Source organism: Petaurus breviceps, unplaced genomic scaffold (assembly GCF_028583685.1).
Source record: "Petaurus breviceps papuanus isolate PSGF00001 unplaced genomic scaffold, PetGlider_PUasm1.0 91041, whole genome shotgun sequence".
Taxonomy (NCBI): domain Eukaryota; kingdom Metazoa; phylum Chordata; class Mammalia; order Diprotodontia; family Petauridae; genus Petaurus; species Petaurus breviceps.
In genome coordinates this window covers 31,729,469-31,744,327 of record NW_027187400.1, presented here as the reverse complement: position 1 = coordinate 31,744,327, position 14,859 = coordinate 31,729,469, and the positions used below count along the sequence as shown (strand labels likewise).

The window sequence follows — 14,859 nt, the reverse complement described above, 5'->3', positions numbered from 1 at the left end:
GCTCCTTGACTCTGGAGTCAGAGGGGTGGACTTGATTGCAGATTCAAGTGCTCATGAGCTGTGTGATCATGGGGGAATCCTCATGTTATAGCAGGAAGATGAAGTAATCCCAGCTCTGACCCACATTACCAATAAGACCTTGAATAAATTGCTTAATTTCTTTAGGGCTCAGTTTCCTCAAGTGTAAAATGACTTGGTTAGATGAGATGATCTTTAAGTTTCATTCTAGACCTAAATCTTAGATAAGGGTTTTTCAGAGTCTCAGTTACCTCATCTGTAAAATGGATGCAATAATATACTGAACACTTTATAACATGATTTGAGATATCATTGGATGTAAGTGATTTACAAGCAGAAATTGCTTCATTTTTGGCCATAGCCCCAGTACCTAAGACAATACCTATTATATGGCATATGCTCATTCAATGGAACTGAAGCAAAAATGGTTTACAAACTTCAGAACCCCTTATAAATATGAGTTAATATTTTATATGGAAAGATGATTGTATTAGGCTTGTAGAGGGAATCTACATATGAATGAATGTATTTTAAGTTTGCTCATCCTGTGTGCCTAACATTCTGTCAACACAGTGCCTGATTTATTGTAGATGATCGGATCAATGTTGATTGATTAATAGGCATTGTGGGAAATATTATGGGATATATATGTATAAGCTTACATGTTTATGATATCTATGTGTGTGGATTCCCCACAAAATTTCCCAAAGTGCCTACTAATCAATCAATAAATAGGTATCTCTTCAAGTATCTATAATACATCAGACACTGTGCCAGCACAATACTAGGCACATAGGAAAAGTGATTTTATATTTTATATAGAAAATATCAGTATTTCTTCTATATCAGTGTAGTATGCTATACTGTTGGGGACTAGACCTATGTATAAAGAAATTCCTAATAAGGAAACTCCATCTACCAATGCAGGTTGACACAGGCTTCATCTTACAGTCTTAGAGAGTTCTCTAGAGCATTGAGAGGTTAAGAGATTTGCCTAGGTTCACCCAGCCAGCAGGTGTCAGAGGTGGAACCTGAGCCCTGCTCTTCCTGTTCTCTGAGAAGTGTTATAATAATATGGATGATTTGGGAATTATAGGTTGGAATATGGAGTTATTGAGGTCCTGCCAATATGAACTTTTGTGATTCTGGGACTTCCGACCACTGTCATCACATTCTGCCTATATATTTACCATAGATTACATTTTTTTTTAATTCAACAAATCAATCCAAGCATTTGTTAACATCCCTACTATATGGCAGACACTGTGCTAGGTAGCACAAAGCTAGGCGCATAAGAGAGGTTCAATTAATATGTGTTAACCAAGTAGGGAGTAATCTCTCTACCAAGAAATCTATTTTACAAAGTAAATTTGTATTAATATAATAACTCATTTTTGCATAGTATTTGAAATTCTTTGAAATGATTTCAGTTCAATTCCATTCCAAAGGCCTTTATTAAACCACTGGGGCAGATGCAGGGGATATCAAGGCTCAAATAAAAGAGTTCCTGATCTCAAGAAGTTTCCAATCTACTGAAGTGAGAAACCAGAGAGACAGAGACAGAGAGACATTGTGGGGGGATTATACACACACACACACACACACACACACACAAACACACACATATATATCTGTGTGTGTATGTTTTATTAGCTACAGCTAGCTTCTCCCAGTTCCTTGCATTTGTCTCTAAGATCTGAAATCACCCAGAAACTTTTGCTTTTGAGTACCATTTCTTAATGCAAATGGCATTTCTGTATTAGCTCCTATTCTTTTGGAAAGCAGTATTTTTCTGTAGGCTCAAGATGGAAATCCCTTACCAAACATAACAAAAGCATATAGGAGGGGGAAAGGAAATAAACTTACTTCCTTGCCATGCCAACTCTTAATTATTTATTAACAATTTCTCCCCATCTAGATGATATCCAATGGAGAGGTAACATCTGTTTGTGACATTGTGTGTTTGGGAGGCAGCCAGCAAAGTCATTTTGGGATGAAATATGCCATCAGGAAATGCATACGTGTATTGGGCAAACAGATGTACAAACAGCCCATCACAAAAACAAAACAAAAACAAAACAAAATACCATGGCAAGCTCAGACACCTTTGTGAGGAAGGGAGATTAGTGGTAGAATGTTGCCTTGGGGCAAAGGGTACCATTAGGAAAGGTCTTAAGTCACAGATCTGTAATGTAATACCAAGCAAAGGCAACTTCCCAGGTTCAAAATACCAGCATAGGTGCTCTCTATTTTATTCAGTAACAAACCAAGAACAGAGAAGATCAAAACATGACATCATTCAAAATACAGCATTTACTAAGTGTGATTAATTCATCTCCAAGGCCTACCCCACCCCAGGACTTTCCAATCATTCAATCAATTACAAAGTCTCTGTTCCAAATACTTCTCCACCCCTAGGCTATACCTTAATTAAGTCCACCACAAAGCCCCTCTTCTCAAATGGAGATTAGTTTCCAAACATAAGTAAAATACATTCATTTGCTCAACCATAGAACACAAAAAGGTCAAAAGTTCCCCACCCCTGGATCACAATTGAATCTACCCCAGAGTTACATCAAGTTTAAACACAGCACTTAATACCCAAATGGAGGTCTTTTCTTCATCTTGACACGAGGCAAGTTCTCAGCAATCTTAGTTCCTGGAGAGACAAGGCTTAGCAAGGCCATAAGATACATTGCCAGTCCCTTCATGAATTTATCCTCTGTCTGTAGAACAGTCCTAGAACCCCTGAACACATTAGAAAAGCCCTCTCCCAGGATTTCTGTAAACATACAACAAGAAAATCCTTCTTCAGGGCTTCTGAACCAACAGAAAGGCTCCCAGACCCCTGCAACAACAGCACTGTCCTTCACCAGTGGACAGTATTCATTCTGTCTGCCGGACAGTCTCCAGACCCCTGCAACAACAGTACTGTCCCTCACCAGTGGACAGTATTCACTCTCAGTACTGTCCCTCACCAGTGGACAGTATTCACTCTCTGTCTGCAGGACAGTCTCAGGCCTTCTTAACCAAATGCCAGGTTCCAGGACTTCTTCAACAGGACAGTCTTTCACCAGTGGACAAATCTGGCAAAATAACATCAAAACAGACAGACAAAGTACCAGCAAAACAGCCATGTCTCCTCAGTCCTTGGCAGCTCAGGGGGCAGGTCTCAAAAGTCCAGGGCAATTCAAAGCGGCCACCAGCAATTTTCTTAGTCTCTCTCCACAAGGTGCTGCTTCCAAAAAGAACTTCCGCCTCTCTCTTGTCTCTCCAAATCTACATCACCAGCTCCTCCCACTTCAGGACTTTCTTTTCACATCAACAAGCCCATCCCACAGGTGGGATTAACAAACTCTGGGTTTTAATACAATCAATTTGAAAACCAAGCCAATACAGGGGAATCTTTAATTGCCATTACTATCACAAGATCATACAACTTTAGAATTGGAAGGGGGTTCCGTGGTGACCACCTAGTCCATTTCTTATATGAAAAAGTATCCCTACTACAATACACTGCAGTTATCCTTCCCACCTTGCAACTTTCCCCATCATGGTTTCCACATATTGGGAGTTGGCATAATAAATTAAATAGGAATTTGAGGGAGTTTTGCAGAAGTCACAGATTATATGAAAAGGCCAGCAGATGACACAGAAAAAGTTTAGAAATCTAGAAATGTATTCTACATACACACACATATGCATACACATACATATTTATATATGTATGTATATGTATTTTTGTAAAATATAAACATATTTTAGCTTTTAATAGCATCATAATTTAGACTTCTTCTCTGGTATGAATGGAGGGCCAAACATTTTTACCTGAATTTTCCATATCATGGGGTACTAACCCTACCCCCCTCCTAGATGTGGAAGAAATAACTGTAAATAGTTCATCCAGTCTCTGTCTCTCTAGCTATTCAATTCAACAAGCCTTCATTAAACATCTATTATGTGGGGAACATAGTGCTAGATGCCAGCAATGCAAATGCAAAAAACTACCATTGTCTTCCCATTCTCTTCCATATCCACAATAGATTATATTTTTAAAAATTAAATAATTTAATTGAAGCATATCTAAGCATTTCCCTAGGAAATGGGAAGCACTATGCTAGGACAATTAATGAATGTTAACCAATTTAGGTAGAACCTCTTTGGAGAAATCTTGTACAATTTACATCACTGTATAATATAATAACTCATTTTTATAGTCTCCCAAAATTTGTAAATCATTTCTGACTCAGTTCCATCCAACAATAGTACAAAAATCCCTACTATGTATGTGGCATTTTTCTGGACAATAAACTAAAAAGGTACAAATAAGGGTATCCTTGCATTCCACTTGTGTCCCTCCAATGGCATTCACAATAATGTTATGTAGTTAGTAATGTGCTGTTGTTCCCATTTAAGAGATGACATCAAATATAAGTAGATAGATGTCATACCCTACTTTAAATCTTCCCTTCTCCAGAATATATATCCCCCACTGCCCCTAGTTCTTTCAACTGTGCTTTCTATGAAATTATCTCAGTTCCCTTCTCTAACCTAGTCATTTTTTCCACCATGCTGTTCAACTTATCAGTACCCTAACTGAAGTCCAGACTCTAGAATCAGATATGATGCTCCAGATGTGGTTTGGAATACTGTAGGAATTTTATCACATGGACCTGACTGATGTGTTTCCCAGTGTAGCTCCCCCTCAACATTCTTGGCTACTCTGTCACACTGGTGACATATATTTCTACAGCAGTCCATCCAAACCCAAGGGGTTCAAGTTTGGATTCAGTCAAAGCACCATACTTGAGGACCTAGAGGGCCACAGGTGACCTTGACGCCACAGGCTCCCCACCCCTGCCCCAGACCATTGTCAGCCAAACTGCCATGCTTCCCCTATCTTGTACTTCTAAAAGCATTTTTTTCCCATCTCAAAGTTTAAGACTTTAAATTTATTCCTATTAAATTTTGCCTTCTTAGATTTGGTCCAAATGTTGAGTGTGTCAAGATTTAATTTTTCTTCCTTACAAGTAAACCAAGAGAACTTCTATCTATAGTCTGACAAGAAAGAAATTCTTGTGATCAATAGTTGATTAAAAAGTCTCCCCAATAACAAAGGCAAAAGACTTTGGGGACATGGTTTTAGGAATGTGGTGGGCGAAGATAAAAAGGAAACTGCTGAGGAGGAATGAGTTATTCTTTGCATTTCAGGGTTAGATTTGTTGGCAGAATGATCCATTTTATACCTGTAACATTCCTTCCATGCCCCTTTTCTACTGAGATTTCATTGCCTGTCTCTGAAGTGGATAAAGTGTTGTACTGAAATTGAAGCCAGCTAGACCTGAGTTCAAATCTTGCCTCAGATGCTTACTCATTATGTGACACTGGACAAGACATTTCCCCTCTCTCTACCTCAATTTCCCCATCTATAAAATGGGGGTGATAATAGCATCTACCTCCTAGGGTTCTTTTGAGGATCATATGTGATAATATAGCATGTCCCAAATGGCTTGAAGCAGTTTGAAGCCCTAGATTCAAGCTGCACCATAATTTTTGGCATCCTCTGGATACATAAAACACTTTGCAAATCTTCAATTATTATAAAGAGTAGATGTCATCGTTTTAATTGGCACATCATCATCATCATCTTCTTCATCATAAGCTCACTGAGGACCCTCACAAGTTGTGGCAACCTGGGAAAATCACTTTATCTCTCTAAGCCTCAGTTTCCTCATTTTCAAATGTGAGAGATGGTCTTGAGGGTCTCTAAGATTCTTTTCCATTCTGAATTGTTGTTCATAGGATCCCAGGTCACAGAATCACAGAATTATAGAAATACAAGAAACTTGGTGTTCTTACATGTCAATACAGATCCATAAAGGAATCTTCATTACCTAATAAATGATTAAATGACCTTTTTTTGGAGGGGGGAAGTCAGGGCAGTTGGGGTTAAGTGACTTGCCCAAGGTCACACAGCTAGTAAGTGTGTCAAGTGTCTGAGGATGGATTTGAACTAAGGTCCTTCTGACTCCAGGGTCAGTGCTCTATTCACTATGCCTCCCAACTGTCCCTTAAATGACCTTTAAAAAGGGAAAAAATACACTGCCTCTCAGGATAGCCCCTTCCCAAATACTTTGGGATAGCTTTAATTCTTAATTTTTTTTCTTTACTTCAACCTATATGTACCTTTTTCTTTGGCAATTTCCATCCAGTATACCTTCCAGTTTCTTCCCTCTGGGGTCAAACAGGACAACTCCCATCCATCGTCTATGCTGAAATTAATTATATGCTTGAATATTAGTGTAAATGAGCTCTGGCTTTCACTTTCCCAGGCCCCATTCATATTTGTAACCTGGAACCCAGTGAGAAGCTGACTACTTTCCCCCTTCAGGTTCCTAGTGGTAGCTTAATTTGTTGAGAATGGAAGCTATCAAACAGTATAGCTCAAGAGCCCCTATCAGTGTGCTTCCCTTATTGATTAGCATTTGATATAAATTAGTCAATTAAATAATTTCTTAAAGAACGATTTTTCTTCCTGACTCCAAGTCTGGTACTTTATCCACTGTGCCATCTATCTGCCTGCTGTACATACATATGTATGTATATACATATATATGCATGTATACACATATATGAGATGCAAATGTGTATTATGCATGTATGTCTCATGGGTATGTTCTCTCTTCTATTTAAACCATAACTTCTTGAGAGTTAGGGGTTGGTTTAATCTTGTCTCTGTATCCTCATCACTTATTCCAGTGCATAGCAAGCATTAATAAATGCTCATTGATATTTTAATTGGATTGTTTCCCCAGTACTGCACCCAGCGACTTGCACAGAGTAGGCACTTATTTGTTGATTGATTGACACTTGAGTGATGCCTATTGTTTTTAAACTGAAATTGAGTAAGAAGAGATTGGGCTAGAAATGAGGGATATGACTCAATACCCAGGGTTCTTCCTACTCTACTACCTTATCTCATGGTAAAATGATGAACAAGGTGAATGGGATGGAGAAAAAGAGATAGTGGTGTGAACTGAAGTGCTGGGTTCTCAGAAAGGTATAGTTAGTGAGGAAAAGAGACTGAAGGGCATACCTTTGGAGGGTACGGAGACTTTGTGGGTCTTGATTCCAGCATCATGCAGCAGATGTCCAATACTTTGTCCCAGAAAGGAGAGCATTCAAGTGGCTGCCACCTTCTCTAATCTACTATGTGACTCACATCATTTCAGAGAAATTGGAAGACTGGTCATGAATTACATAAAATTATTTTAATTACATTTATGTACCTTTTTTCACTTTTAACAGTTTTCCCTTTTTTGCTCATTAATTTTATGCGTATTCCCCCCCCCCCCATCTCCACTCCTCCCCTTTTTCTTTCTTTCTTTACAGGTCTGGCTGTCCATCAGATAATAACCATCACTGTTTCCCTCATCATGGTTATAGCCGCTCTGATTACAACTCTTGTCTTAAAAAATTGGTAAGGACCCTTCTGAATTGGGGCAAGCAAATGAGGGTGGCTATCTTTATAGGCCTGGAGTCTTGGGGAAAATGTGTGCTAAACAGTTGTTTGAAGAGTGCTGGATTTGGAGGTAAGGAAAACTTAAATTCAAATCCCTCCTCTGACCCTTATTATCTGGGTGACACTAGGCAATCCGCTTTGTTTCTCTAAGCCTCAGTTTCCTCCTTTGCAAAACTATGGGAATAGATTAGATGTCCTCCAAGTTCCCTCCCAGCTCCAGACCTATGAGAATATAATTTATTCCCTTGTCTGTTATGGCATTAAAAAAAAGACAGGTGTCATTTTTTAATTTTCATTTTCCGAGTCACAGTGTTCTTTCTAGCTGAATCCCCAGCATCTGAACTTGCTGGCCTTCTCTGCTGTGACTCCTTGGGCTAGTTATTGTATTGGAAGTTACACCTGCTATTTAGGACAAATCAGTCTGCCCCATGGCTCCCTCAGCGGGAGCTGTACTGAACGCCAACCATATTCAAATAGCTTCCCAGATGCCTTACTGTTTGTGTTCCCAAACCCTCCTCTCTGATCCAAAAGCAACTTGTGAAAACAAGAGCCAGTCCAGCCTACCGGTTCAGTGGTTATTTCCTTTTCTTACCTTCCCCAGACCTTTAGTGAATGTTGCCATACTCCCACTGAGATTCCCCTAAAATAGAGCTACCCGCCTATTCTGTCCACTTTCCCCTCCAGCCTGCCTATCACCCCTTCCCCAGCACCCTGGTCCTTGGTTCCTTCATTTTGCTTGTTTAATTTACTCTCTGGTTTTCCCTTTGACATCATCTCTGCAAATAGTGAAATAGGTTAGTTCCTCGCTTCAGGCATCCCTGCTTTTGCCTGTTTTCTTATGGAAACTGGCCTACTTTGAGGTCAGATTTGCTGGGTATTGTGTATCTGCCACCATCTCTTCCTCACCTGCATTACTGAGGAAATTGGGAGAAGCACTGGGTAACCCCGCTCTTCATAAAGGTACTTTGGGACCCTCTTTAGTATCTCCCCTGACCCAATTTTGCAGGTATTTTTTTCTTTCAGAAAATGTGCTCCCATTCTTTCTTCAAAGCTCAGTTCTTTGTCATGTAATGTACCTAAATGAGTCCCTTGCTATATCCATGTAATAATCTATAAGGAATACTGGATGGTGGGCACCAAGGGCATGCAGATTCCCAAACTGGGAATAGGAGGAGGACTACTTGATTATTCAGTTGATGGGATTAGGGAAGGGAGCAACAAATATCCAGGGTATCACACACCCACAGAGCATATAAGAATGAGACCAAAGGTGCCAAGGGAACCTCCTTGATACCTTTAGAAATTCCCTGTACCCACAGAGCATTGTCTGCAAGCAACTGAAGGGCAGCCAGGTAAAGATGTCTAATGGGACCTGTTAGATAACAGTCAGTCAGATTGACAAATTAGGAATGGTCTGAGTCCACCTTGCTCTACAGAGCTGTGGAGGGAGCATTCTGATAAGTGTGCCCAAAGTAGCATCCATTCTTCTATATCCAAAGTAATGTTCTGTCCACCAAAAGTGGAGCTCAGGGGAAGCCCAAATGGAGGTGGGAAGCATAATTCCATAAAAGGATTTCTTTGTCACCTATGAATTTCTTTGGAGAGGCTCTGGCAGAGCAATGCGGTGATTGGCCCAGGATTGGGAAGGGGGGGGGGGGAATATCCACCTAGGAAGGGAAAGTGCCATATGTTACCCTTTCTGCTCCCAACTTCATCATTCTCCAGAGATCTAAAACCCAGACTAGAGAGCAGCAGCATAATGTCTGAGAGGGAAGGCAAGCTTGCCCAATGGAAAGAGTGATGTCCCTGTCATCACATGACCTGGGTTCAAGTTCTGGCTCTGCTTTACACTTCTTTTTTGATCTTGGCTAGTCAATTTCTCCCTCTACTTCTTATTTCCTCATGTATAAAATAAGAGGGGCTAACTCTGACCCTATAGTCTAGGGGTGCGGTATTGAAGAACATGTCCTGAGGTGGGTTCCATTTGAACATATTATCTCGTACAGGGCAATTTCCTCCCTAGTCATTGGCCCTCCTTTTACCACTGTTGCGTGATGCACAGAGAAGACCACCATGAATGGGTTCTGAGACAGGAGTCACATCTGAAAAATGGAAGACATCACTGATATTTTCCTACTAGCAGAACTAGTGAAGTTTATTGTTTCTCTGTCTTGCTGTAGATATTAAATACTGTGAAGGAGACTATATCACCAATTGTCTACTTCATTCCAAAGACCATGGAAACTTTTGAGTTCTTTCTTATCCCTTCTTGCTGCAAGATGCTAAAGAGAGAAAAGGCTACTGGTCACCACCTTATGAGTGTAGATTGAGTTCTTTCCCCAAATCCTAAGGCTAGGATAAGAAGTTGCATATAGATATTCCATACAGCTTATCTTCATATACTATATTGGTAGACTGGAGTCTGGCTTCCAATTTGGGGGCTCAGAACTAAAAATAAAGAAATCCCAAGTTATAAAACATCCCCCAAGAGAAACTGACAGATAGGATAGGAAGATTGGTGCCTAGGGTATGTGCATGATCATCAATGCCCAATGGGCTAGGGGAAATACTCCCAGGCATGTAGATATAGTTTTATATACACCTATACAGAAATATATATATATATATATACACACACATTTGTGTGTGCATGACTGTACACATACATACGTGCACATATTATGTATGTAGGGATACGCATATTTGTGTATATATATACATATGGGCATGTGTATGATATATAAATTCATTCATATGCCTATACATGGGTATATATCTATGTCTATACACTAAATACCATATATACATGCATGTATATACACACAAGTGCATATATATACACACATTTATGAGTGTGTGATGCATGTGTATATGTATATATGTACATCTATGTGTATGTATATGTATATATGTATATGTATGTGTATTTGGGCTTCCAGTGAAGCCCAGTTTGCTGAATTGCTGAACCCCTCTTATACTATCTTCAGTGTTTCTCAACTATTATAGACTAATTTGGTGGCTAGTTATCTATCCCAATTATTTGTCCCTCTGAAGCCTCAGTAAGGGAAGGCATGTTAATGTCATTGTTCTTGCTGACACTCTTTGAGCAAACAGAACTCTAGCTTCCTGATATCATGGCTAACCCGCTCATCTCAATAATTCTCCCTGCCATAATGGCTCACATTTAAAATTCAAATTTGATATAAAAAAATAAAGTGAGCTGATTGCTTGATTGTCGTTGATCCTTCTGAAGAGCTTGGGAATTATAATTTAATATTAAATGATGTATAATTAATTCTTTGCAATGAAGGCTCTGCGTTCAAATGTTCATCATGTCTTTGTATATTTTGTTACCCCCTCATTCCCTGTCCTCCAAACCCCACAATCCTGTACCCCATATCCCCAACTTCATACTATTAGCTGTGCACAAAGTGGAAACACTCGGAGAAACAGCCACCAACGGAAAATCAATCAGCAAGAAGAGAGCTGCCAAAACCTGACGGATTTCACCCCTGCCCGGGTGCCCAGCAACTTGGACATATTTACAGCCTATAATGAAACCCTGCAGTGCTCACACGAGTGTGTTAGGACCTCAGTGCCCGTGTATACTGATGAGACTTTGCACCCAGCTGGGGAGTATAAAACCACCTTTAATGGAAACAGGTAAGCTTGGCCTTGGAGAAAGCAAAGTTGAGTTTTGCAAGACTCAGGGCAGATCCTGTGCCACATAGATGATGATTTGCTTGTGTTCCCAAAATCTGACTCAGATGTTCATGTTTTACAAGCAGGCTAATTAGGCAAATAGCTACTACCATGCACTGCATATAGAGTTAACTATAAGAAGCACGGTTAGGTCTTTTTTTTTTTTTTTTCTCAGTACCCTCCTCTTCCCTCAAGAGTTCTAATCAGCTAAGTTTCATTCAAAATTCAAAGGATTGGAAGGAGTGTTATGAATAATAGTTTCAATGATAGTAATAGCAATTGAAAATAATATAGCACTTCTAGTTTGCAAAGATGTAACACATTGGCACTCTCCTGGTATGGGGTTTAAAGTGTATGCTGTTGCCATCCCCTAGAGTTCAAATAGCAGCCTTGGACTTTTTGGTCTTCTAGATATCAACATATTATTATTGTCTACTCCCTGAACCAGGAGTTGTGAATCCCTGTCAACGTAATGTCAGTAGCAGGTAAAGTTAAAATGTCAAGTACCAACCATTCTCCCCTCCTAGATCTATCTTTATTAAATACTGCTATTGTCATTATTGACTTCTTCTATTTATGCTTTCAAAAAATATGCCACCTAACTACCTCCAAAAATTCACTGGTATTTCCTCATTATTACTCTGAATTTGGCAACCAAAGATTTATCCAGAATCAAATTAAAATAGTCATTACAGGCAAATAGCCTTAAGTAGTTTATTTAGTTATCCTGGCCGCTAGGGGGTACAGTAGATAGAATGTTCGTCTTGGAGTTAGGAAGGCGTCAGTTCAAACTCATCCTTTGGCATTTATTAGAATGTGACCCTGGGAAAGTGAGTTCAACCCTCTGAGTAACTCTTTCCTCATTTTCAAATGAGGGAGTTGGACTCAAAATGACCTTTTTAAGGTCCTTTAAATATGTTATCTTTTGATCCCATGAGTCTGTGGTACCCAACTGAGAGGTTAATAGTCAGTCAAAAGAGAAGCTGACTGAGAGGCCGGGAGGACTGGTGCTTATGGTATGATGAGCATGACCAGGGAAGCCCAATGGCTGTGGAAAGTGCCCTCCATCAGAAAACAGGAAATGCTCCTATTGCTAGTCTTTTGCAAATGGTCAATGGTGTGATGTATTGCTTCAAATCATATTGTTTGTCCAGTCAAAGGCAAATCATCCCAGGGTGCCTTTAGGACTAATGTCTTGAGAGTTCTGCCAACATTGTCCCATAGTTCAATGTGTTTCCTTAACTCAAATGAGTATTTTCTTTTCTTTCTTTTTTCCTCCCTCTTTCAGTGGCTTCTTGCCACATACGTTCTTTCTCCTGTTTCTTTCCATGTTGGAGTCTCCATTATGTTCATTACATAAAGCCCTTCTTCTCAGAATAGGTACCCAAGGAGCAGCAGCCCCTAATCAATTGTTTTTCTCCACATCTTTTGAAATCCCCTTCAGGAATCCTGGGAGCTTAGATTTTCTAGGCTTGCAGAGGGCTGAGTAGATAAAAGAATTGAAAGAAAAAAAAAAGGATTTTCAAACCATTTCATTGCGTGTGCGTGTGTGTGTGTGTGTGTGTTGATTCAGACATGGACTACAGCCAACCAATGCTGAGGTCTCATGGGTGTGAGAGAGAGGTATAGATCTTTTTCGTTCTGTTCTGTCCCACTATCATTCTCACTTCTGTGTTTTATCAAGCACGTCATTGATGTCTCTGGTCTGCTTTGTCTGGAATCTCCTACAGGGGAGAAAGAAACATTGGTTGGAACAGGGTTCACTGCTTTTTTTCCCCTAAGGTAATGCTTTGTTGGACTCATTCTCTGCACCCTCCCCCATTGGCTTTGGGAAAATATCAATGAAAAGTGACCTGCCACAGCAATTCTTGCCAACTGGAATACATTTCAAGTTCCTTCTATGTCCCAGAATGGTAGGGTGTTGGCCTTTCGTTAAGGTATAAATTGAAAGGGAAAATAGATTCTAAGAACAGAAATACTCAGGAACATGGCATAACTGGTGGAATCCACCCTTCTGACCCACTACATAGTATCCTAAATGTCACAGGGCTATTAGGCTTGTTGTCCTTTCAAGTTTTTCAACTGGGATTTGGAGGGGAAATATCTAACTGGTCAGAAGAACCCTCTGGCTGGGGAATAAAAGCTATATCTTGGTTTCAGAAAAGCCAAGGAGCCAATCCAAAGCATTACTTTAGAGGGAACTTTCATTTTCTTTCTTTCTTCTAAAGAAGCTAGTTTTGCTTTTTTTTGAAGCAGGCCTGACCTGGCTTGCCTATTGTGTGTTATGTACCAGCACGCGCAAGCCTGTTTTTCTGCTCGCTGCAGACCTTCTTCTTCTGATCGACATCTAATTCCTGTGGCCTTTGTGTCTGAGAAATGGTTTGAAATCTCCTGCTGACTGGCCGAAGTCTCTTTTACTTCCTGGGGGCAGGGCAGACGCCATGTGTCTATTTCCTGGTACGTACCACTCTTAAGACATTATTATGGTCCCTCTCCCCTCCTCCCAAACCTCTTACTTTCTCTCGCTTCAAGCAGTTGTCTACCCATGAAAGAACTCACAACCATATAAGCCACTTGCTAAAAACCAGATGACTGATCCTCTTGCTTCTTTCTCTGTTAAACCTAATATAAATTCCTCTGTAGGGCAGAATAACCAAAAGGACATGTACCAATTTTTCATATCTATTATTGTTATTTTATCAATGATGTTTCGGTTCCCAAGGAGGACAGTTTCTTCCATGGTATGCATGGCAGGGGAAAATTTCTTCTTGAAACAAGTTACAATTACAGTTCTCATTTCCCTTAACAGAAGAAGATTAGGCCAGCAACTAAGTGTGCATGAATCTCTCCTCTATCACATGTCTTTACACTAGGAGGGAGGGGGGGGAGGAAAAAAATTAAAATACAATTTTGAAATATAAAAATAAGAGATAAGGAAGAAAATGATAAAGAAAGAAAGTAAAGAGTTGAGACATATCTACTAATTTGAAACCAGGGACTGGTACCAAGACAGGATGAATTTTCCACGCTCTGCTAGATAAGAACATTTGGTTTGCTTTCAATGATATTAACTTTAATGCTAACGGTAAATTGCTTTCTTCTGTGCTGAATCTTCTGAACATTTGGACTGTGTGGTATAAACTGCATTTTACCTCTCTGACTGCACATGTTATAGGCATAGTCTAGAGATGCAATCAAAGGTTTTCGAATGATTTGCATTTAGTGCATTTATGGCAACAGACACTTTAGCCTATAGGAAATCCTTTCCACAATCACGTTGCAACATTAAAAGTGCAAATAATCAAAGACTTCTGCTTTTTAGCTTCATTTTTGAGAAGGAGGAAGAGGGTGAGGAGTGCAGGTAGGTATTTTAGAACAAGAGTGATTCAGGCAAGGGGAGGGTGTTTGCCAAGAAAGCAGTTTCAGATTATAACAAGTTTTAAGCAAGTGGCATTTGTTACAGGCTGGGATCCAGACTCACACATAGCTTTCAGGAATAGGAATGAATTGGTCAGTCCCTAATCCCAATTCTAATGAATCGCATATTCACTCCAAATCAAATTTCCAACCCTTGTTCTTTGTCCCAGAGCCAAAATGGCCTGCTTAGCATGATGTTC

General features: G+C 39.8%; 1 protein-coding gene across 2 annotated transcripts in view; it reads left to right on the top strand.

The window, feature by feature from the left end:
- AJAP1 (adherens junctions associated protein 1) overlaps positions 1 to 14,859 on the top strand; it is a 269,873-nt gene that overhangs the window by 239,313 nt on the left and 15,701 nt on the right. The window contains exons 3-5 of one of the 2 annotated variants that reach the window (XR_011166511.1): positions 7,411 to 7,498; positions 10,961 to 11,203; positions 13,568 to 13,699. Coding sequence is in view for 1 of the 2 variants with exons in the window: in XM_069078371.1 (XP_068934472.1) it covers positions 7,411 to 7,498; positions 10,961 to 11,203 (331 nt within the window). In the remaining variant the exon portion in view is untranslated. The remainder of the gene's footprint in view (positions 1 to 7,410; positions 7,499 to 10,960; positions 11,204 to 13,567; positions 13,700 to 14,859) is intronic. The other variant, XM_069078371.1, reaches the window with a different exon arrangement.